Source organism: Lycium ferocissimum, chromosome 9 (genome assembly GCF_029784015.1).
Source record: "Lycium ferocissimum isolate CSIRO_LF1 chromosome 9, AGI_CSIRO_Lferr_CH_V1, whole genome shotgun sequence".
Taxonomy (NCBI): domain Eukaryota; kingdom Viridiplantae; phylum Streptophyta; class Magnoliopsida; order Solanales; family Solanaceae; genus Lycium; species Lycium ferocissimum.
The window spans coordinates 19,556,398-19,579,758 of record NC_081350.1 but is presented as its reverse complement, the minus strand read 5'-3'; the positions used below and the strand labels follow the sequence as shown (position 1 = coordinate 19,579,758).

Genomic DNA, 23,361 nt, shown 5'->3' with positions numbered 1-23,361 from the left:
TAAGTGTTAGATTTTGATTAATGAATCTATTTAGTACATAATCATGCTTGAGTTGGAGTTTTAAACTCTTGTTTTTATATGGTAAGCAAAATCTGTAAAAATCTGCGACTTTAAGTAAACCACTAAATAGTCCTCAAACTGTTTTTTTGTTTTGTTTTCGTTTTGGTCCTTTGATTCTTTTTCGATTTTAAAGATCTTCATACTTTTACTCTGGTTTTACAATGGTCAGTCATATCAACTCCATTACTTGATCCAATTCAAATTCTTTTCTTTTACAGAAGGTATTTTGTCATAATGCATTATTTTTGTCATAATGCGTTAATCGAGATGCTCGTGTGACTTGAAAGAATACATTTAAAGAGAAATCGAAAAATTCAACAGAGTTAACATGCAACATCCATATTATGACTTCAGGAAAAGACAAAAAGTGCTTATCATCATAATTGTTTCAATAAGTAAAACATATTACATATTACTGAATAGTACTATTAAGAAGATTCGAAATACGTAGAGAGTTCGATAAGCGAATACAAATACAATAAACTTAGAAAGTCCATTTCAAGAGGTTGATTCTCAGATCAACCTTGCACTTGGCATTATTTGTTGATGCCACAGCTGGAGCTTTTCACCTTGGAGTCGGTCTATTACTCTGAACTCGACTATCTTGATTCTCAATCTGTCCACACCACAACCCTTGTATCCATCGCTATTGTCCACGAACCGAGCTTTTCTCAAGGCCGACACTGAATCAGCATCAAGTAGTTGAGACACCTTTGACAGAGGCGAATGTATCATACTAACGTCATTCAGACTACTGGTGAACTCCAGAAAGGACTCATTTGCTATAACAATTTGGTTGGACAGTGTAGTTATAATGATGGTTTTATAGTTGTATATCAATATTATATTTAGGTTTTTGGTTGAGAGTGTGACGTTCAATTTTGTAGTGAGGACGGTGATATCGTCGGCGACGGTAGTGATCTTGAAATTTGAGATTTTGAGTGAGGAAACTAAGAATGGGGGCATTGAGGATGGTAAAGTAAAAGAAAATGCCATTAGCATTGCCTGCAAGGAGGAGAAAGATGATGGTGGACCAAAAGCAGCATTGACAGAAACATCGCCTACAGTTGCAATGATGACAGTTTTGTCGGTTTGGTGTGGGTCGGTAAGGGATGCGATGTCGGTCCCAAGTTGACACGAGATGCGCGTTTGACGCACGAGATGCACGCAGAAGTTAGTTTTATTGAATATACTTGCGACCTCTTATTAAAATTTTACTTTAGGCCACCAATTCCATTGAGCCTCCTCTGATACTATAGCAGGTTAATAAGCACCTTCAGCAAATGACCTTACTCCTTTCAAGCACAATACACTTCTGGTAAATTAACACCAAACCAAATTAAATGTTATCTGTTTTTTAAATTTTAAAACGAAACCAAATCAAACCGAGCCGGTTTTCCATTTATTAAGTCGGGTTGACTCAGTTTATATGTTCAGACCGATTTTTCGGTCTCATTTGAACACCCCTAGTTGTTGCAATGGGTGTAGAGAAAAAGGTTGGATGTGAAGTGAAGTCGTGTTGTAGAGAGAACCCCAAAGAATATAGCTGAGACTTTGGTGAATGTTGATTCTGTTTGGAATGCTCTCACGGACTATAAAAGGCTTGCTGATTTCGTCCCAAATCGCGTTAGCAGGTAACAACAGCAATGTATACTTGTTTTTTTTCTCTCTTTTTTTTTTTTCCTCCTAATAAAACATTGTACTTGTGTTATTTAAGTATGTGGCCTAGTGAGTTAGAAGAAAAGCAAATGATCACGGTAGAGAATTAAACATATAAATATCTTTTTATGACATACTTCCAATAAAATATCTTCAAGGTATGATTAGAAGAGAAATAGATGTCTTTATATATAGTGAACTCGAACTTGAATATATTATCGGAGGAAGCTACTGTTGTTTGGTATCTTGTTACCTCGTTGGTAAGAGAAGGAAAATAGATATCTCTAAATATAGTGAACTCGAGTTTGATAGTATGAGAAGTAAAATAGATATCTGCACAATCCATTTCAATTCCTAAATAGTTGAAAGCAAAGTAATGTAGTGTTGTTTTCCCTTTTATGACTAGTAATAGACCAGTTTGTTTTTCTGTTGAAAGAAGGCGTATGAAAGCCCCGTTTGTGTGAGTGGACTGGTTATTGAAATGAGGCCATTTATTGCACAATTTTCCTTTCACTTGAAAATAATAATGAGCTCCAAAATATAGGCAGTGCAGAATTTAAATTTTATGAATTCAAATTAGAGATGAATCACTACCCATTGAACTTATAATTGACTTCAAATCAATTATTTATATTTATTAAATAAATTTCTTAATACATATTTGAATCAAAACTATTGTCTTAGGATAAATCCATAATTTGAATTCTACCTCCACCCTCGAAACAAAATAGACGTTGAAAATATGTCACTTTGTGAAAAGGTTGCAACTACATATATTATACTCTCTATGTCCCAAAAAGATTGTGTTACTCCCCTTATTAGTTTGTCTCAAAAGATTGACACATTTTTATATTTAGAAATAATTTTGACTTTCCTATCACAATGGTGTGGGGCGTAAGAGGCTATTACCTGTGACCAACTCGAAGGGGCTGAAGTTCGGCGCAGAGCTTTTTGATTGTTAATTTATAGCAGGACTGAGCAACATTCAACAGCTCCAGTCCTTCTGGTTTGCACTAAAGTGGCGACCAAGGGGGAAAGGATTTTGAGGAGGATAACTCCTTTTCAATAATAGGAGCGTAACCTAGATGATTTACAGTCATACATATATCTAAAATTTATTTTGAACTATACATTTTAAAAGTCTTACTTTGTTTTCTAAATTTCATGTCAAGTAAAACTAAGAGCCTGTTTGGATGGGCTTATGACTTTTGGGTTGTTTTTATTATTTTGGCTTAAAAATAAGTGCTTAAACGCACTATTTTAGTTTACCAAATACTCTAAAAGTGCTAAAATGTTATTTTGGCTTAAAAACAACTAAAATAAGCCTGTCCAAACACAAGACAATCTTTTTGGAACAGAGTGAGTATATAATTAAGAAAGCATGATATGCAATTGTAATTATACATAAAACTCATGGGCTCTATGGTAAAATTACAACTTATATAATACACCAAATCCAATTACAATAAGCCACAAGTACAACTATATATGAACCTCGGTTTCCTTATTCTTCTTCTTTCTTTATCTGCTTATCAAACCCCATTTATCCATCAACAGCTTCCACCAAACCCTAAAAAAATTTAATCTTTAACAAACCCATCCTTCTCCTAGGTTTTAACCGTCTATCAATTCCTTTTTTTCTCTAGAAATCTTGATTTTATTTCAAGAAACAAATTTGGGGTTTCTTGAAAAAGGCAGGTTGAAATGATGGGGAGTAACAGAAGGGAAGAAGGGTCAGTAACGGTGAAGAATTCAAATGTATTTGCAGCACTTGATACTCTGAGAAAGAAGAAGAAATCTGATAAAGGAAAGAGTTCATCTAAGAAGGAACAAGATCCTGAAATTTTGTGGGCACCAGCGCCGTTGACAGTGAAATCATGGGCAGATGTTGATGATGAGGATGATGATGATTATTACGCCACGACGGCTCCACTTAAGTCTTTTTTGGGTTCTAATCAATCTCAAAAGAAAGAACCTGTTGAGGTATTGCTTTTTATGTTATGTTCTTTGGGTATGATAAAGTTCAGATTTTTATGTTGTGGTATATGTGATATTGATTGTGGGTGTGTTTTGTATGAAGGAAAATGATTTCTTGGAAACAAGTGGTTTTTTTTCTTTTCTTATTTTCTAGTGTTTGGTTAGTAACCAAAAAAAAAAACCTAAACTATTACCCCAAGAGCATTATATGTAATCTAGCAAAACACTATGGGGGTTGGATGGTCAATGATGGGGGGGTGGTCGTTGGTTGTTTGCTTTTTTATGTCATGTTTTTTGGGTATGAAAAAATTCAGATTTTTATGTTGTGGATATGTGTGTTAGATTGTATTTTCGCCGTTGATAATAGTTACTCCTTCTGGTTTGAAGGGACGCATAGTTTAAGAATGAAAGGAAGACTTTTGTGTGATAGATTGTATTTTCGCCTCTGATAATAGTTACTCCTTCCGGTTTTGACTAGACACGTAGTTTAAGAGTGAAAGGAAGACTTTTGAAACTTATGGTCTGAAATAAGCAATAGATATTTGCGTTGTTGTAAATCATCTCGGTAAGGGTAAGATGGAAAGTTTAAAGTTAAATTGTTACTCGAAATATAGAAAGGTGTCATTCTTTTTGGGACTGACTAAAAAGAATAGAGTGTCACATAAATTGGGACAGAGGGAGTAATTTATTCCCTTAGAAATTCAATGATCAGTGATTATATTTGGGAAATGGTTGAATAAGCCAAGTAGACAATCAAATATATCGTTATATCTTCTAAATTGATTACTCCCTCCATCCCATTTTAACTGTCGTTTTAGCTCAAGAAATTTGTCCTAAAATAATTGCCACTTTAGGAATTCAAGGCTAAAGTTGGCAGTTGTTTCCAACTATACCCTTAAAATAAAGAAGTACGTACATTATTTAAGTGAAAAAATTAGTCTATAACTTAGTAAACTATACCTTGTATAAATTGTTTTCTTGATGGGTGTGAAAAGAGCTAAAGAATGGGACGGAGGGAGTGATCAACAATGGTTCACTTATCAAAACAGAATTAATCACTTTACTGACCTTCAACCCCGAACTAGTTGCAGTTTGCTCTTTTACGACCCGATGAATTCCAATAGGATGTAATCTGCTTTCCAACACAAGTTAGTTTTTCTCTAACAATAGAAGTAAAATCTCGCACTTATACCTACACTAGCATACAAGTTTCTTTGTTGATGAAGTAAGTGAAATGTCATTAAAGGCATCAAGGAGATGCAGCGATTACAAAAGAGAGAAAATGTCAGCTCTTGATACAACAAAAAGCTATCATAAGACTAAGAAGCTGACAAATTCCCCAAAAAAAAAAAAAAAAAAAAAAAAATCAAATCCAAAAACAAGTCAGGGTTATTTATAGGGGATTACTCCAACTACAAATATTAACCAGACATCTAGCTTTTAGGGAACTATTAGGAGTTGAAATACCATAAAAACATCTGCGGGTTCTTTCGTCTAACATACAAGTTTATAGCCAAGCTAAGAGAACTCCTGGCAAAGACCGGACTTAATGTAAGTGAAACAGTAACAGCTAAGCCTTAATTCCAAGTTCCAATAGTTGATACTGCCTATAGAGTGATTGTTTCCATTGTGTTGTGTTATTAGTTAAATCTACACTTTGCAATATTGTTGGTCTTTTAAGACACAACTTCCTTGTGTGTGAGGTTCTAAAAAAAATGTCTCCTTTTTGAAATTGGAATGATTGGGGGCTAGCCTTGTGGCTGCAAACATGGCTAGTCTTTTCCTTTCCTTTTGAACACTAGGAGTTTCACAAGTTGATAGTTTCTTTCGTGCTTGTACATTCTTTGTCTGTTCATTTTGCTTAATGATTTATTGTTCTGTTGACTCCCAGCTCTCATGTCTATGTTTTCTGTCTATTTTTTCTCCAAACTTTAGGGATAAATCTTCTTTCATGAGGGGATAGAAAGTTTAAAGAGAAGGAAAAGAATGTAAATAACACACAAATTATTGCAATATTCGTTAGCATAAAAGTTTGAACTTTTTCTCAAGTCAGTATTGTGCATAGACTGAATTTGTAGTGGGGGTTGCAGGAAATAGAAAGCGAAGACGACCTTGTTGATGAAGACGAAGATGAAGATGCGGATGAGGACGACAATGACCACGAATCTGAGGTTCCAGAACATGCTGAGCCAGGACGCCAAAAGATAGAAGCTTCACCAGCTCCTAAGGAAACTGAGAGACAGCTATCCAAGAAAGAGAGAAAGAAAAAGGAGCTTGCTGAATTGGAGGCACTTTTAGCTGATTTTGGGGTTGAACAGAAGGAGAAAGGTCCAGACAACTTACCTGGTAATTCTTTTGCCTCGTGTACTGATAATGGTGTTTCCCTTAGTAAATAATAATTGAAATGGTGATGAAATTGACGGTCTACCTCCTTAAGACTGATTGCATTTTCTCTTTCATTTTATCAACTACTTTTTTGTTTGGTTTGCACTTGTCGGTCATCATGTGGTTAAGATGGCTAGTTTGACTCTATGAGTATCTGAAGGTGGATTTTCCTAAATGTTTCTCTATAATTACAGATGTTGCGGATGAGAAGAAAGAGGGTCAGCAAGCAGAAGATGTGGAAAAGAAAATTGGTGGGACTACAGAGCCTAAAAGTGCAAAGAAGAAGAAAAAGAAGGATAAAGCCAAGGAGGTGAAGGAATCAGAGGATCAGCCAATCAACGTCGATGGTACTATTCAACCAGAGGAAACTGGAGGAGCTGAACAAGTAGAAGATGCATCAACAGTGGATGTGAAGGAGAGGCTGAAAAGGTTGGCTTCAGCAAAGAAAAAGAAATCCGGCAAAGAGACAGCTGCAAGAGCAGCCGCAGCAGAGGCTGCTGCACGGAGTGCCAAGCTTGCTGCAGCAAAGAAGAAAGAGAAGAGCCATTACAACCAGCAGCCAATGCGGTAGATTCTACGACAGCTTGGAATGATTAGCATCAATGGTCCGAGTTCCCTACAGTTTGGTTCACTAAATTGTTTTTTTTTGCTGATGTAGAATAAGATTTGGGCTCTAATTTTGGTCTTTAGGCCACAAAAAAGACTATGGACTAGTTTTTGGAGCTTAGGTTAAAAGGTAAAGAGAAATGGGACAGAAGTTTAAAGAAAGTGTCTGGCTGGACAATTTTGCTGTATGAGAATGGTATTTGGAGATCTAGAGAGCAAATTTATGTGTAAAAGTAGCACACTGATGCTAGTGACTATTGAACTAAGGTTTTGGTGAAACAAAATAGAAGTAATATTGCTTTTTTATTGGCTATGAGCATTATCTTCGTCTGTTGGTTCATCTTATATCAGAAGTTAGATCGGATTAAAAAAACAAAAGATGTGAGTGAACTTCTTTAGTGAGATGGTTTCGTAGAATGTCATTCGTCTGACACTGGGTGAGCATAATTACTTGGTATCTTTGTTGGTAAAAGCCGGTATGTACTGTGCCTACTGAATTAGTTGAGATGTGCGCAAATTGCTCCTTGTTATAAAAATAAGAGATCGTTTTGGGGTCATTCCAAAATCTTCAAATTAACAGGGTGCAAAGAGTAAATAAGAACCAAAATGTGAAAGTAAACGTCTATATTATCTCAATTTTGGACATTTGATCTCTATTCCAAGTTCTCCAAAATCTTAAAATTGCCCGGGGCTAGTGGGAGGTGATTGTTTAAAGGAAAATTTTCTGAAGTATCTAGCAGGCAAAAATTAAATATACTCAATTGTTCTCATTTTTAATTTAGGCTTAATGGTTCAGCACCCCTGAACTTGACACCTTTTTTCGGTGTATACAGCATATCTATAACTAGGGTCTAATGGTTATGGACTTTGACCACTTTCTTGTCATACTAGCGTTTGTTTAAAAGTTCTAAAACATTAACATAATATAGGGTGATTGATTGCTCGTCAACTATTTCCAACAAACTACAACATAGCTATACGGGCTGTTTTTGTCATTATGAGGTACTTGGAAGCAAAAATCAAGAATTTAATGGTTAAATGAGGGTGATAAAAATACTTCCTTTTTTCATATGTCTACTGTCCAAAAAAGGCATAGGAACCTTATTAAAGGTTTGGAAAATGAAAATGGGCAGTGGATTTATGATAAACCTGGTATAGTGAAGGAAATTGAGAGCTTTTATACAGATCTATTTTCTACTTTCAATCCTTCTTCCTTACACGATGTGTTATAATATATACCCTCTTCTATTACGCATAACATGAATCAAGACTTGCTTGCTGTAGTTTCTAATGATGAAATAAAATATGTTGTTTTCTCAATGAACCCTACTAAGGCTCCTGGTATGGACGGAATGAACCCTTTATTTTTTCAACAATTTTGGCCATTAATCTCTAACGATGTCTGTCAAGCGGTTCGGTGTTTTTTTGTTTGAGACACGTAACATTCTGCCTATTTGGAACAATACGTTAATTACTCTAGCAGTTTAGACCGATTAATTTATGCTTTACTCTATATAAAATAATAACTAAAATTATAGTGCGGCGAATGAAGCCATTGATGCCCTTGATTATCTCTCCAAATCAAGCAGCCTTTGTAGGAAAACGACAAATAATTGATAATGTTGTCTTGGCTCAAGAATTTATGGGGTTATTAAAGAATAAAAGGAAAGGGAAAGAAAAGATCATGACTCTAAAATTGGATATGTCAAAAGCCTATGATCGTGTCGAATGTCCATATATCCAACATGCCATGCTTAAAGTGGGATTTCACAATAAATTTGTTGATTGGGTCATGACTTGTGTAACAACTGCTTCTTTTGCCTTTAACCTGAATGGAGATATTAAGGGTTTTTTAAACCATCTAGGGGCTTACGACAAGGGGACCTTCTATCACCCTATTTATTTCTTATTTGTGCGGAACAGCGGAAGGACTATCAGCACTACTACACTTAGCTGAGCAACAAGGGACTTTAAAAGCTTGAAGTTAGGGTGAAATGGACCTTCAGTTTCTCATTTATTTTTCGCAGATGACTCATTTATTTTTGGTAAAACTGATACGAATAGTATTTCTTAAATTAACTGTATCTTAGATACATATTCACAGTGCTCGGGTCAAGTGATTAATTTTGAGAAGTCTGCAGCCTTTGTTAGCAAAAATACTACAGAAGAGGAAAAATTAAGAATATGTTCCTTACTAGGTAATATTAAATTGTGTACAAGGGGGACATATTTAGGATTGCATGCTGTAGTAGGAAGATCAAAAAAGGAAATGTTGTCTTTCATAAAAGAGGGAATTTTGTCTAAAATGAAAAGTTGGAAACGAAAGTTCTTGAATCAGGCTGGAAAGGAGGTGCTCTTAAAATCTATTTTAGCCACTATCCCTTCTTATGCGTTATCTTGTTTCCAAATGCGTGATGGATTATGCAAGGAAATCACTAGTATTTTTTCCAAATTTTGGTGGGGTCAAAAAGATGAGAAACGGAAAATGCATTTTGAAAGATTGGAAAAACTATGTGAACCAAAATTTAGAGGTGGTTTAGGATTTCGAGATTTAAAAACATCTAATATGGCCCTTCTAGCCAAAATAGCTTGGAGAATTCTGATCGAGCCTGACTTGCTCGTTTCTCGAGTGCTAAAGAGTAAGTACTTTCCAAATGAGTCTCTGTTACATGTACATTCTTAGAGGTATAGCTCCTGGGTTTGGAAAAGCATCTTGTGGGGGAGTGATCTATTATTCAAAGGTGTTCGATGGAACATCTCCAATGGTGCATCAGTGAGAGTGTGGAAGGATCCATGGTTACCAAGAGAAAGCTCTTTTTTCCCATTTAGTATGATTAGTGGTGTTTCACAGAACTTAAAAGTTTCAGATCTGATTGATGGTAATACTCATTCTTGGAGCACCCAACTCTTGCATATGTTATTTAATGAGGATGATGTCAAAACTATTCTAGCTATTCCATTATCTCGTACGGGTAGCAAGGATAGGCTTATTTGGCATTTTACAAACTTTGGTAACTACGAAGTGAAATCCGGATATCATCTTGCAAAACTAGTCTTATCAAATGATAGAAATTTGGCTAGTCGACCTGAAAGTAGTTCGCAATGTTTCCCTAAGTCATTCTAGAATCAACTTTGGTCTTTGAAGATAAAAAAACAAGTTGAAACACTTTTTACGAAAATGTATTTTAAATACTTTACCGATTAGAAACATTATTGCAAATAGAATACGAATCATAGATTCCACGTGTCCTATTTGTGGTATGGAACCTGAAACTTTAGAGCACATGTTTTTTAGATGTTCAAAATCTGTTAAGGTGTGAAAAAGCAATCCGATCCTTTGGCCTGATTTGCACCTTATTTCAGATTTTTCAGTATGGTGGTATAAACTATATTTAGATACTAAAAAGTTTCTGGATACTAACATTTTGTTGCAATTGTCAGTATCTATTTTATGGATGATTTGGAAAGCTAGAAATGATTATGTGTTTAGTTCCTCATGTGATGTGATGTTGAACTCTTATCAAAAGCGTTATTTGACTTTCATGAGTTTACAGGAGAAACAACAAGTGCAAGCGCTATCCGACAGAAGCGACATGTTACTGTCACGCCCCGAACCATGGCCCGGGCGTAACACGGCACTCGGGCCTTGCTTGCATGTGTCCGAGCGAACCTCATGGCTTGCTTGTCAACATGGGCATCAAAACAATATATCTATATGATGATATTTAAATAAATCATGAAAATATAATTTGCGGAATAAAGTCTTGAAATTATCTCATAGCATGAAAATTCATGAAAACATAATAGTCTGCAAACATGAAAGCATAGCTGACTCTGTGAACTAATGTCTGTCTATGAAACCTCTAAAACATGTCTGAGTACTAACTACCAGGACATGGCCCTGGACTACCATAAACTGCATACTAATATAGACTCCATGTTGAACCCCGAGAGGAGCGGGCTCACCAATAAGCCGATAATCGAAGTGGTCCCTCGCGCAGTGTATGCTCCGAAAATAGGTATCCGCACCGTGAAGTGTGCCCCGAGCAAAAGGGACGTTAGTACATGGTGAATAGTACTAGTATGTAAAACCCGCCGAAACGAAGAACATGGCACAACATAGGTATAGGACATGAACCGAAACCGAACGTAACTTGAACATGAGCATGAAACGTAACATGAGCATGAAACGTGAGTAAAGCCCGAAAACGTAATTCAATGAAAATACATGTATATAAAACTTCTTGTAACGTGGGGAATGCTATAGTGTAACCGACAACATGATCCGGTACTTGCGCCCTACCGGAGAACACTCACACCTTGCCCGGGGATATGAGATTTAAGTAATAATAGCATGTAAGGATCCAACCGCATAATGAAGGTGTTGCCTACTTGCTGACAACCCTTATCCTACGGTGGCAACGTAGTTTCAGGCTATCTGAGCCTTCTCGGTTAACTAAGCAATCCCAAAACATGAACATGATATAGTTGGCTAAGAAGCCCATGATTTTCGTGAAATAACTTATAAATAACTTGTAATCATGATTTCACGAAATAACTTGTAACATGGTTTCATAAGATAACTTGTTGTAGTCTTGCAAACATGTTCTTGATTCATGAAGTAATAACAATAGTTCATAATTATATAAGTAGTTGTCTTGAAAACATGCACGTGACTTGCTACATAAAATCATAAACTTTCATATGAACATAATGAGAATGCATGAGGAAGAATTCATGATTCATGGATTAAGCTAGGGTTCCTAATAACCATAATGGAAGATTAGGAATACAATGACGAATATAGTACAAAAATTCATATGCATAAATACGTAACTATGGGCTACCAATATGTTGGGTTTAATGCCCTAGGGTTTGATCTTCATGGATATCAAGAAACGGAGCATGGGAAGAACGTAGAGGTTCCCACATGTGGATGGAAGTTCTACATACCTTAATCGCTCCAAAACTTGAATCAAAGATTTTAACTTTGAAGACGATTTCCAAAATCTTGAATTCTTGAACCTTGAGGTGGGTTTTCTTGAAAACCCTAGGTTAGGAATGATGATTTATTGTTTAGATTACAAGGATATATATTAGAATTGACTTGGAATGATTAGAGTATGCTTACCTTGGTGTTCTTGATGATGGGAGAGAATATAAGGTCGTTCTAGGGCTTGGGGGTGTGAAGAATGAAGTGAAAAAGCCTTAAAACGAAGTTTTATAATTCTTTTTCGGACCCATTTACGCCCTATTTTACGTCCCGTATAATTTGTACGGACCGTATATCACACCGTAAAACCATTCCAGTGATTTGGACATTCTGGATCAATTATACGGCTGAAATATATGGCCCGTATAATTTGTACGGACCGTATGTTCCACCGTATAATTTTTACGGTTCGTATGTTTCCACCGTAGACGATTTAACACTTTTTAGTAAAACGGGCATAACTTTTTGTACAGATGTCCGTTTGACCTCCATAATATACCGTTGGAAAGGTATTTCAAAGATCTACAACTTTCAAGAAGGAAGTTTTCCCAAATTCCAAATTAATAAAGGGGTTATGGTCGTTGGAAGTAAGACCTTCTACAAACTCACTTGCAAACATGCCCCGTAGAGTGGCTTTCAACTTTGCTTTGCCCAAAGGCTCTTCTCATGTCTTTATTGGGTTTCAAACACCATTTATACACTACTCAAATTGGGTTCATTATACCCCCGTCTTATGAGACAAATCTTAGCCCGAATGCACGAGGTGTTACAGTTACTAACCCAACTTCACTAACCTTTCCTCTAGAAAGTGTGTTACTTTATGTTGATGCAGGTGTAACCCAAACTACTCAACAAGTGAGTATCACAACGGTAGCTTTGAAGGCTAATGGTCAGGTGCTTCATGCCTATGATAGTCCAATTCATTTTGTTGGAAAAGCCATTATAGCTGAAGCGTTAGCAATTCGGAAAGCAATCAAAATTGCGGTGGAGCAAAGACGGAGGAACATACAAATATTGTCAGACTCATCAACAATGACTCAAATGCTCAATAGAAGAATAACTCCTACTTGGGATGTGATTACTATTTGTGAAGATATTTGGCGTCATTACCTGGATGATGTAGTCTTTATATATATAAGTAGGTGCATTAATACATGTAGCCATAGATTAGCTAAGGTAGCTTTATCACTACTCCATGAAGTCTCTTGGCATGAAAACTTTCTGGTTTGGATTGTCAATAAGGCTTCCTATTGCTTTGTACAACTGAATAGTCTTTGATTAATGCAATATCAATTTGTAAAAAAAAAAAAGGTACTTGCTATTGTTCACCGTCACATAAACTGAGTAATTTTGTCCATCAAGATTTGAATAGATGAAAATAAATCACCTAGTATTTTCGCCTCTACGAAACTCAAACACGAGACCTCATGATTCTCAACCCAAAGGTGCATCTCGATTTATGGGTTCATACAACGATTTCAAGTTAATACTACAATAATAAGTGAGTTCATATATAAGGGCAAACTTGTTCCATTTCGCATAGTCTTGGGAGCAAATTTGATCCCAACTATTATGGAGGACAAATCTGTTCCATTTCACATACGAGGTAAATTTAACCTTTTACCTTTTATTTTATTTGGTTGGATATAGAGGAATATCTAATTTATGTATTTTATTAATGGTGGTGAAAGAAAATCTTAAAATAATAGTTGAACACAGGCTTGATAGAAATAACACCTCATCAGGATCTAAAATTCACATAATTAAATGAATTTGAAGTCCGAAAAATCACGATAGTATTATAAAATATACTAAACTAATAGTACAAAAGAAGAGAAATTAACTGCTTAGGACATTTTTTTTTTAAAAAAAATTGTCACTAACGAGAGAAGAATGAGGTAATTTGAAGAGGGAGAAAAATGAAACCTGGTGAAGTAAACTAATTTGTTACGTCTTAATTTAACCTGGACTAGCTTGCACTTTTGAAATAGTTCAAAGGACTAGCAATATAATTTATAATTTCATTTTTTTCCATTCAGAAATTAGAACTGAGTTTACCAAGCAAGCTCAACCAAAAATCCCCGCCCCAAAAATACTTTTATTTTTTCTCTTGAAAAAACAATAGCCACACGCAATCTCAAGATTCTTGTTGAATTTCTAATTATAGCAAACAAAAAAGTTTCCTCTTTTGGATTCTGACTTTCTTGAATTTGCACAGTGAAGTTCTTACAACGTATTTTATGTGCTTATATACAGTAAGACTCATTACCATTTAGTTGAAACTCGTTTAATTCATGTTACTTTTGTTGTTTAACTGTTTCCTTCATCTGGGGTTTGCTATTTATAGCCTTTTTTGTTATCTCAGCCTTTATATTTCAATATTGAACTAGGTAGTTTTTTTTTTTTTTTTGGTTATGTGTAAATATGAGAACTTGGACTTATGGGAACTGTTGGATTGTTGTTAAAAGGGATTCAACATTGTGAGTATTTGAAAAAAGGTAGTTTTTGTTTTCAAAGTGAAAAAATGGTATTTGGAAATTGGTGTTGTGTTTGGCCATGAATACAAATTGGAGTTGTTATTAGAATTTTTGGTAGTGATTTGGAGTGGAAAAAGTGAAAATAACTTTTTGGTGTTTTTCAAATTCCGGAATTTTATGGCCAAACATGATTTCCGGAATCCAACTCCGGAATCCAACAATATCCATGGCCAAACGGCTACTGTTTTCTGAATAGTGAAACTCTTAATATTTGGTAATTGCTGTTTATTCTATAAAGAGAACTCATAACACATGTTGGTTCAGTAAAGAGGCCGTGTGAAGAAAATTTGTCCCATTTTGATTGACCTAGTTTTGATTTTATCTGCTTCAAGATTATAGAATATTGTAAAGTGGCATGTTTTTCCCCCTTAAACAAGTTAAAGTAATGTAAATAAATATACTACATTATGTCATTTTAGAATTTTGATATGACCAATTTTCAACTAACTTCCAATTTTCACAATTTGAATGCTGTCATTGCAAGTTGAATTTACATAGCTACAAGGCACTGCAGATATAAGAAAATAGAAGAGAAAAAATCAATGCAAGCATCTTAGTCTTAAATTCGGTGGAAATCAGCTAAGGTCAATTAGATGTAGGCACTTTTAAAATCTTGTTGTAATTCCTTACCATGTTTATTGAGCTATTGAAGCTTGTCTCCTAGACTCCTACTCTCAGCATGATATATTAAATACTGATACTTCTGCATTTTAGTGATGAAAAATATGTTAATGGTTCTTTTATGCTTAACTATACCAGGCCTTGAATGTTTGGAAACTGCTTTGTAACTTGAAGCTTTCAAGGGGACTAAGAGTAGGCTCTTGGTCCCCTGCAATTATGTTAAATATCAAGTGAAGACTCATAATATGGAGATAATGCATGCTAAACTTTATAGCCCATTTTTTGGGCTTCCACTTCAATGCAACCTGAACAGAAGGAAAAGGGGGTATTATATTTGTGGAGTAAGATCATCAAGAAGAGATGCTTGCAAGTGTAAATGTTCAAAGAAAGGTGACTGGATAACTCAAGGGGTCAAATTTACACATTTTTGTGGCAGAAATGTGGAGTTGTTATGGAGGAGTTTTGCACTGAGAAGTGGCACATTAATATGCTCTGTAAGAGAGCCACTAGTTCGAAATAAAAGCTTGGTAAAATCACTTGTTCCAGTTTGGGAAGAAGGGTTATTCTTTGTCCGATGTTCAGTCTTTTGTGCTGTAATATCTGGGGTGTGTTTACTTCTATGGTATGGCCAGTTGAAAGCAAAGAGTTACATTGAAGCAAAGCTTTTGCCTTCTGTATGTGCATTATTGAGTGATTATGTTCAGCGCGAACTTGATTTTGGTAGGGTTCGAAGTATATCGCCCTTAAGTATTACATTAGAGTCATGCTCTATTGGTCCTCATAGTGAAGAGTTCTCCTGTGGGGAATTACCAACTGTTAAGCTGCGAATTCTTCCTTTTTCGAGTCTGAGTAGGGGAAAGATTGTGATTGATGCGGTCCTGTCAAATCCAAGTATTCTGGTAGTGCAAAAGCAAAACTATACATGGCTTGGACTTCCCTTTTCTGAAGGCAGTCTGCTGAGCCGCTTGTCAGATGAAGAAGGCATTGATTTGCGAACAAAAATAAGAAGGATTGCCAGAGAGGAAGCAGGTACTCGCTGGGCCAGGGAGAGAGATGTTGCAGCAAGAGAAGCAGCAGAGAGGGGTTATGTTCTTCCTGAAGGAAATTCTTTTCTATTAGATGATGACTTCTCAAAGAATGCTGCAAGTTCTCTTGCGAGGATAGTAACTTCAGAGTCCTTCTTTTGTATGGACGAGAAACTGCACTGGAGAGATCAGCATCACATGGATTTAGGAGGGGAGTATGATTTGAAGCACGCGGATTTAGAGAAAACATTTGGTGCAAAAGTTTCATCTTCTGGGAGTAAGTTTTGGTCTAAAATGATACCAGGCGCGTTAAAACAAAGATTCAAGAAGGCTAATGGCAGAGATTTATCTGCAGCTGGTATTGCAGCTAGAAGAAGAATTCTTGAGCGTAGTGCATCAGCAGTCTCTTTGTATTTCAAGGGAAATGGAAATCCCGGTGACTTTTGTCCGCCATCTGAGGTTTATGATGGTGCAAATCCTGAGATTTCTCCAGTCAAAAGCGAGGGTGATACCTCACCATCTGTTTCTTCACCAACAATATCTGAAGAAGTTGTAAACTCTGTAGATAATTCTGAGGAGAACTTATTTACCAGCAATGCAAAATCTAAAGTGTCCGGTTGTGATTCTTCAAGTGAAGGAATCTCAGACCCAGTAGAAAGATGCCAGCTTGATCTTATGTGTACGAAAATGTTGGGGACATATCCTTTGCCTGTAGGGAAATGTGATATTGATTGCATTAATAGTTTAGCCATTCTACGTGATCCATTTCTTTTTACTTTGGTTAGACTTTGTAAAGCTTTGAGTCTCTGTGAAAAAATATCCTCCACCAATGTCACGGGGGTTAGAACAGCTGATGGGCCAGGAGTAAGTAGTGAAGAAATTGCAGCTGATGTCATGAGTACGGGTGCCAGTAGCAGAGACGATTCACATAGATTCGAGCAGCAGGTGCAACAGTCTCATTGGGGGAGTTCAGATATTCAACAAGGGCATACCTCTAGTGTTTCTGGATTTACAGTGCTTGATCCATTACCTCTGCACCATCCATCAAAAACTCTACACTCCTGGAGCCCAAAGTCAGCTTTGTGCTCTATTGTGAAGAATGTAGGTCAACTCATTGATTCAATTGCAAAGCCTATGAAAAGGCTGAAGCTCGAGATGAGTCCAAGAGTGGAGGATATTGTTGCTGAACTTGTCGATGGTGATGAAGGAAAACATGTCTCCAGTATTGAAAAGACAGTTCCGGTAATTCTGGATTCTGTACATTACAGTGGAGGCTCATTGATGCTGCTTGCGTATGGTGATACAGAGCCAAGGTAAACTTCAAACCAGCTAAAACTACTGGTTTAAGTTTTCGAACCCTGTCCAAAAAATAATTTTCTTGAAAACTCCTTTAATTTCAAAATTTCTCCTTTTAGTATTTTCCCTCTTATTCTCTCACTCACTCATGCTCCACCAAGTGTAGTTGGTTGATAGGGATTTTTACATCCTCATCTGTTCTGATTTGTTTTGCGTATCATTTCTTTTTCTTTTTGTTAATGGGAATATTAAATACTCCCTCTGTTTCAATTTATGTGAACCTATTTCCTTTATTGGTCTGTGCCAAAAAGAATGACCCCTTTCTATATTTGGAAACAAATTACCTTTATTGAATGATTTATAGCCACACAATATATGTGACTCATCTAACACCACAAGTTTAAAATTCTTCTCTTCTTTCTTAAACTCCGTGCCCAATCAAATGGGTTCACATAAATTGAAACGGAGGGAGTAGCTTTTTGTTACTTGTTTTTCTTTTGGGCGGATGGGGGGAGTAGCTAGCTTAACTATAAAAGCCAAATGGCCTTGTTGAAATGTTATGGTGATGGGAGATACATTGTTTATGTGTGTGTCCTCTGCTACTGGAGTTATCTTTTTCCTCGATCTTAGGTTTATTTCATGCTGGTCTATGCATTCAGTATTATCTTTGTCTTTCTTATAGAGAGATGGAAAATGTCACGGGGTATGTCAAGTTTCAAAACCACTATGGACGCGTGCATGTACAGCTAAATGGTAATTGTAAGATGTGGCGATCCGACATCAGATCTGACAATGGTGGCTGGTTATCAACAGATGTTTATGTTGATATAACTGAACAGAAATGGCATGCGAATCTGAAGATTGTGAACCTCTTTGTTCCGGTGAGGTGCACTGACATGTTACTTGATTTGTGAAATTTGAAAGATCCAAAAGAGTTCTATTCCACAGTGGGACTGGCAAAATGCTTATTACTTCTTACTGTTTTATGTGTCATGTCTTACTGTTTTATGTGTCATGTATTCTTCTTTATCTTGGATGCAGCTTTTTGAGAGGATTTTGGAAATTCCAATCGCATGGTCCAAAGGAAGAGCTACTGGCGAGGTGCTACCCTAATTCTGAATGTGTTCTGTAAACCTTTTCAGTTCTTTAACACTTCATGCCATCTCAATTGTTGGATGAGTTGATTATGTTAGGTTAGTGGTTAGATAGGAACTAGTCACACTAGTGACATGTATATGCATCACTGTATCGTTGGAAGAATGAATCGTGTATACTGTTTAAAGTATCTATAAAAGAACCTAGACATAAAACAATTGTTTTGATTGCGCTCCCAATCTCTTCTCTCATTTTACAAAATAGATGTAATAAAAAGAATTCAGTAATGAAGGCTCTCAATAGTGCATGCCAGTCACGTGGGGATTAATTAACACTATCGTAAAGCATTTGGCATTGATATAGGAGTGTAACTTTTCTTTGCTAAAAAAGCTGTATGCATACTTCACGTATCCCATAGTACTCAAACTGGACACCAACTTCACATATCCCAGAAAACTAAAGCTGGACGCATACTGTTCTCCTGAAATTCCCCGTGCTATCATTTATAATGCTAAATTTTGACTGTATATTGGGGTTGTCTTTGTTGATTTCTTCCATGATCCAAATATTTGCATGAGGACTTATTTGTAAATTCTATATATTTCCTTTTGCATGTAAATCTTTTGGATCCAGACCCCACTTTGTGGGATTTCACTGGTTATGTTGTTGTCGTATGTTAAGCTTTTGGATATGGTTGACATTATCCTCTGCATTGTACTAAGACTATGTCTCTACAGCTACTTAATATCGACTTTGTTAGTTCTCTATATTTCCTTTTGCATGTTAAGCTTTTGGATATGGTTGACATTATCCTCTGCAGAAGCTCGTATATTCTACTAATTTTATGTCTGAACAACTACTTAGTATTGACTTTGCAAACATGTGTCGAAAGGTGCACATCTGCATGGACAAGGGGGAAAGTTTTCCAAATCTTCATGGGCAGCTTGATGTAACTGGGTTGGCATTTCAAATATATGATGCTCCTTCTGGGTTTTGGGTAAGCTGTCTTTTGGCATCGGAGTCAGTGAACCAAACAATTTTCTAGGATCTTTCTCACAGTTCATATTTTTATCCGTCTATTATTTGTGCTGAGTTGTCTGCTACTTCACTTACAACTAGCGTAAGTAGTTGTAGGTATTTGCTTCTCTTGTAGGTATTTGCTTCTCTTAACTTGTGAATCGTGTTGATCTTTTTATTCTTGAGTAGCTTTATAGAAGTGTCGATTTTTCATAGGCCTACATGCTCTAATACAAACTCATTTTTTTTGTGAGGCGTGTTGATGACCCATCAGAAATTTCTGACGGTTGATGCCCTTGTGCATCCTCATGTCTTTCCTTCTTTTCTGCAGGACATGTCTGCCAGTTTATGTTTTCGTGCTCAACGTATATTCTTGCACAATACTAGTGGTTGGTTTGGTGATGTTCCTTTAGAAGCTTCTGGAGATTTTGGTATCAATCCAGAGGAAGGAGAATTCCATCTTATGTGTCAGGTATACTATCTGGGCTTCTGTAGTAAATAGCTACTAGAAACCATGTCTAGTGTAATTATAAACAATGGTGAGGTTTTGAGGTTTTTAAGTAGATAAAACCAAGTGGTGTTTGACTTTATCAAAGAAGACCAAGTGGTGTTTGAATTATCCTCTGCCACCTAGTTTAAATGTTAAATTTATTTATATGAGATACTATGAGAATCTTTGACATCCATTCCATTTATCAGCGGAAGAAAATTTGTTTGCCTCAAAATTGAACATATTAAATCCTGGGGGGGCTTAATAATAATGGGTGGACCCATGTTGAGCAACGGGTTTAGCTGAATCATTGTTTCAAAAGAAGAAAAGAAGAAGAGAATTTTGGGAATATTCAGCTTGACTATTCCTTGTAGTTATTCGGGTTTAAATTTAGACACTTAGGAAAGGATGTATAGTTGCAGGCATGGAATCTCCCTACTTATTCTAATTGATGCAAATAATATTCTCCTTAATGATATAGATACCATAATAGATTTTTGGGCTCTTTACACTTACAGCAGTGATCATCTGCTCCCTCTTTATATAAGATATTCTTTTCGAAGCAGTCATGTGACGTTCACAAATGCTGTTTGTCTTATATTTAGAAGCGCTACCAATAAATCCTTGAAACATTTTTGATGGGAATGTGGAAGGTGGTAATGGCTTGTCTGATGGTCTTTGTCTTCTCTTCTTCAACTCTCATATAGTTCTGATTTTGGATGGTCACTTTTTTCAGGTTCCATCTGTTGAAGTGAATGCCTTGATGAAAACATTCAAGATGAAGCCTCTATTGTTTCCGGTTTGTTTTTATTCACCTTTCCATGATTGCATATTTGCATCTATCTTCAGCCCTTGAAGCCTAGATTTATTTTGGCTACAATTCTTCCTGTAAAATTACATTTTATATCACTGGACTAGTAACCCTGGTATTTTGGGTTGCGTAAGTATTAATTATTAGCTCCTTCCTGTTCCAAACTTGACTGTCTGAACTAGAGATTGCCCTTCTTTTGCCTTCATCCAATTAATATCTACTCTAGTAACTAGCAGCAAATAAAGTAAATTTCACAGTACTTTTCTCTACTGTCATGAATACTCAAAAAAGGAAGAAGAAAGTTTAGTCTGACTAGCCATTATATTCTTTGCAAATAAAGAGCAACTTGTAGCTCCACATTTATATATGTTTTTTACATAAACTGTAGTTTTTAGCCAGTTCTAATTCCTATGTTTATAAACTTATTGCCAAACCAAAAATATTGGAAAAACCCAAAAATATCCTCTCTTTATAAGTATCTCCAGTGTTTGAATAAGGTAGTAATAATCTCTCATCTTGGGTTTGGCTTTGTAAGAATGCTAAGTGCTTTGCAAAGATGTTCTGTCTTTGTAGATTTGGCGTATTTGGTTTCAAACCTCAAACAAATATCCATCAGGGATGTGTTTTCAGTGTTGCAGACTTAAACTGAAAAATGTACTAGAGAGTAGCTTAATGCTTAATGTGCCATGGCAGAATGAAGCTATTAATAGACCTTTCTTATCAGAATGTTTCTCCTAATCCAAAGGAATTTTAACACGGGATGTAATTGTATTGAGGGAAAAAATCCTTTTAAGTTACTGGGTGGGTTTTATAGAGCACTTTTTAAGACAGTTCAACACTTCATCTCATGTTCTATTTAATGAAATGTTAAAATGTTACTTATTTATCAAAATACTATTTTGACTGAAGCTTTGCTCTACTTATGAAGAGCAAGAGTGAGAATGCTTCAAAGGATAAAAAAAATATTGGTCTCCTGCTTTCTTGCTGAAACATACTCTTATATCCCAGATCAGTGACAGCAGAGAATTAATGGGACAGTGTCGTTCAGCTTCATTATTTGTTTTGGTTAGGGGTTTCAGCATTGGTATGATAAATGTGTGACTTTGTGTCCAGGTTTCTGTTGCCAAATAACGTGCTTCATTATTCTATTAAGAGGACCGTGAACATTCTTACAGGTCCTTTCCTACTTAAACGAAAGGCACAGCGGTCAACCATTTGTGATCAAATATTGAACTGTGCTATTGTTCTCTCTGATTTGTTATCATTTAAGACAGCACAGTGATTCGGGCTACTGTTGGCCCCTCTCTCCTTATTGATCTCAAAATTCGCTGATGATTTATTTCAGTTGGCTGGCTCAGTAACAGCTGTATTCAACTGTCAAGGCCCCTTGGATATCCCCGTATTTGTGGGGAGTGCATTGGTGTCAAGGAAGATAGCCAATTTGGCCGATGAGTTTCCTAAATCTGCCGCATATGAAGCTGTAATTAATAATAAGGAGGCTGGTGCAGTAGCAGCAATTGATCGTGTTCCATTCTCCTACATTTCAGCCAACTTTACTTTCAACACAGATAACTGTGTAAGCAAAATTAGCTATAAATATTTCCAGTTTTCAAAATGTTTCTATACTATGGAATTCATCATGTCTGGGGCAGGTGGCTGACTTGTACGGCATTAGAGCTAGCCTTATTGATGGCGGTGAAATTCGTGGTGCAGGAAATGCATGGATATGCCCTGAGGTACTTCTATATATCTGTGACTATCCTTTAGCTTGAAGATCAAGTAAATATGATTATGTTCTGGATCAAATGTTCAACAAAAAAAAAAAAAAAAAAATCTCAAGTCACTAGATAAGAGATATCCCACAATGAGTGTCTAAAGGAGAGAATTACTTGTCCCAACAATATTTCAATTTTTGAGGGTGCAAATATTAAACCAAAAAAATTAGCCTGAACTTGCCACACATAACTATGGAGAGCTGCAGATGAATATCTGAGGGATATGTGCATTCAGTCAATTCTACATCTTTTAATCCAATAAGGTACCTAGTTATGCAGGTGTTGGTATTGATAGAATTGTCAAATCACTTTCTGGTCAAGTAGGTGCTACGTGATTCTTTTATATGGTCTTGAGCAATCCTTGTTTGGGCATTTGGGTCCTGTAACTGTCTTTATGAAAGATACTTCAATATCAGGTGGAATGATCAATCCTAGAGGGTTTCAGAAAGGGATCCTTTTCTCATTTTGTAGTCGGAATCTCAGCCGAGTTCCCTTTCTGTAAAAAGACACTGGCGTTTCTGCAAAGAGAAGAATGCCATGTAAATAATCAATGTGGTTTTCAGATCACATAACCTTTTTTTTTTTTTGAGAAGGTAATATATCACTTAACCTTTTTCTTCTTGAGAACATGGAAGAGTTACTTAGTGTTCTAGGTTGAAAGCCTATGCCGAGACCTTTAGAGTAAAACAAGTAACTGGAGAGATAAGTTTCGTGACAGACTATGATCATGCTCATGATAGGTTCACGCTTTCAAAGATGGGTGAGCTGATCACACTGTCTGTAGGTACTTTGAGTGAGAAGAAAGAACAAGGAAAATGCTAGGATGTCTGAACAGCAACAGAGAGCTTGTGCTTGTAACCAGATTGCATCCTTCGGAATAACAAAATAAGATTCCCCTATGACAAACACTTACAGGGATTCTACGACTTCAAGTAAAAATTCACAATTACTAACAGAACTTTCTTTATACTCCCAAAAAAAAAAAAAAAAGTAATATACAATTCATATTTATCT

At 36.2% G+C, this 23,361-nt stretch overlaps 3 protein-coding genes across 6 annotated transcripts in view; 2 read left to right on the top strand and 1 right to left on the bottom strand.

The window, feature by feature from the left end:
• Positions 1-396: 396 nt before the first annotated feature.
• On the bottom strand, positions 397-1,130 carry LOC132069276 (uncharacterized). Its single transcript, XM_059462678.1, has one exon. It carries the CDS (start codon positions 1,060-1,062, stop codon positions 574-576), a length of 489 nt encoding a protein of 162 aa, XP_059318661.1. The 5' UTR covers positions 1,063-1,130; the 3' UTR covers positions 397-573.
• Positions 1,131-3,208: 2,078 nt separating this feature from the next.
• LOC132029811 (uncharacterized) lies at positions 3,209-6,993 on the top strand. Its single transcript, XM_059419183.1, has 3 exons — positions 3,209-3,702; positions 5,787-6,042; positions 6,276-6,993. Exons 1-3 carry the CDS (start codon positions 3,424-3,426, stop codon positions 6,650-6,652), a joined length of 912 nt encoding a protein of 303 aa, XP_059275166.1. The 5' UTR covers positions 3,209-3,423; the 3' UTR covers positions 6,653-6,993.
• Positions 6,994-13,730: 6,737 nt separating this feature from the next.
• The window catches only part of LOC132029810 (protein TIC236, chloroplastic), a 31,006-nt gene continuing 21,375 nt past the window's right edge, over positions 13,731-23,361 (top strand). The window contains exons 1-10 of one of the 4 annotated variants that reach the window (XM_059419180.1): positions 13,731-13,935; positions 14,702-14,812; positions 14,977-17,176; positions 17,842-18,040; positions 18,201-18,260; positions 19,147-19,251; positions 19,603-19,743; positions 20,498-20,560; positions 21,918-22,148; positions 22,225-22,308. In XM_059419180.1, coding sequence (XP_059275163.1) covers positions 15,084-17,176; positions 17,842-18,040; positions 18,201-18,260; positions 19,147-19,251; positions 19,603-19,743; positions 20,498-20,560; positions 21,918-22,148; positions 22,225-22,308 — 2,976 coding nt within the window. In that variant the 5' untranslated portion in view covers positions 13,731-13,935; positions 14,702-14,812; positions 14,977-15,083. Of the gene's footprint in view, positions 13,936-13,978; positions 14,179-14,701; positions 14,813-14,976; positions 17,177-17,841; positions 18,041-18,200; positions 18,261-19,146; positions 19,252-19,602; positions 19,744-20,497; positions 20,561-21,917; positions 22,149-22,224; positions 22,309-23,361 lie in introns of those variants that run through there. The other 3 variants (XM_059419179.1, XM_059419181.1, XM_059419182.1) reach the window with 3 other exon arrangements.

Coding starts and splice junctions, on each gene's coding strand:
- LOC132029811 (XM_059419183.1), top strand. CDS start 3,424: ATGATGGGGAGTAACAGAAGGGAAGAAGGGTCAGTAACGGTGAAGAAT. Junction 3,703..5,786: donor AAAAGAAAGAACCTGTTGAG/GTATTGCTTTTT, acceptor TGGGGGTTGCAG/GAAATAGAAAGCGAAGACGA. Junction 6,043..6,275: donor AGGTCCAGACAACTTACCTG/GTAATTCTTTTG, acceptor CTATAATTACAG/ATGTTGCGGATGAGAAGAAA.
- LOC132069276 (XM_059462678.1), bottom strand. CDS start 1,062: ATGCTAATGGCATTTTCTTTTACTTTACCATCCTCAATGCCCCCATTC.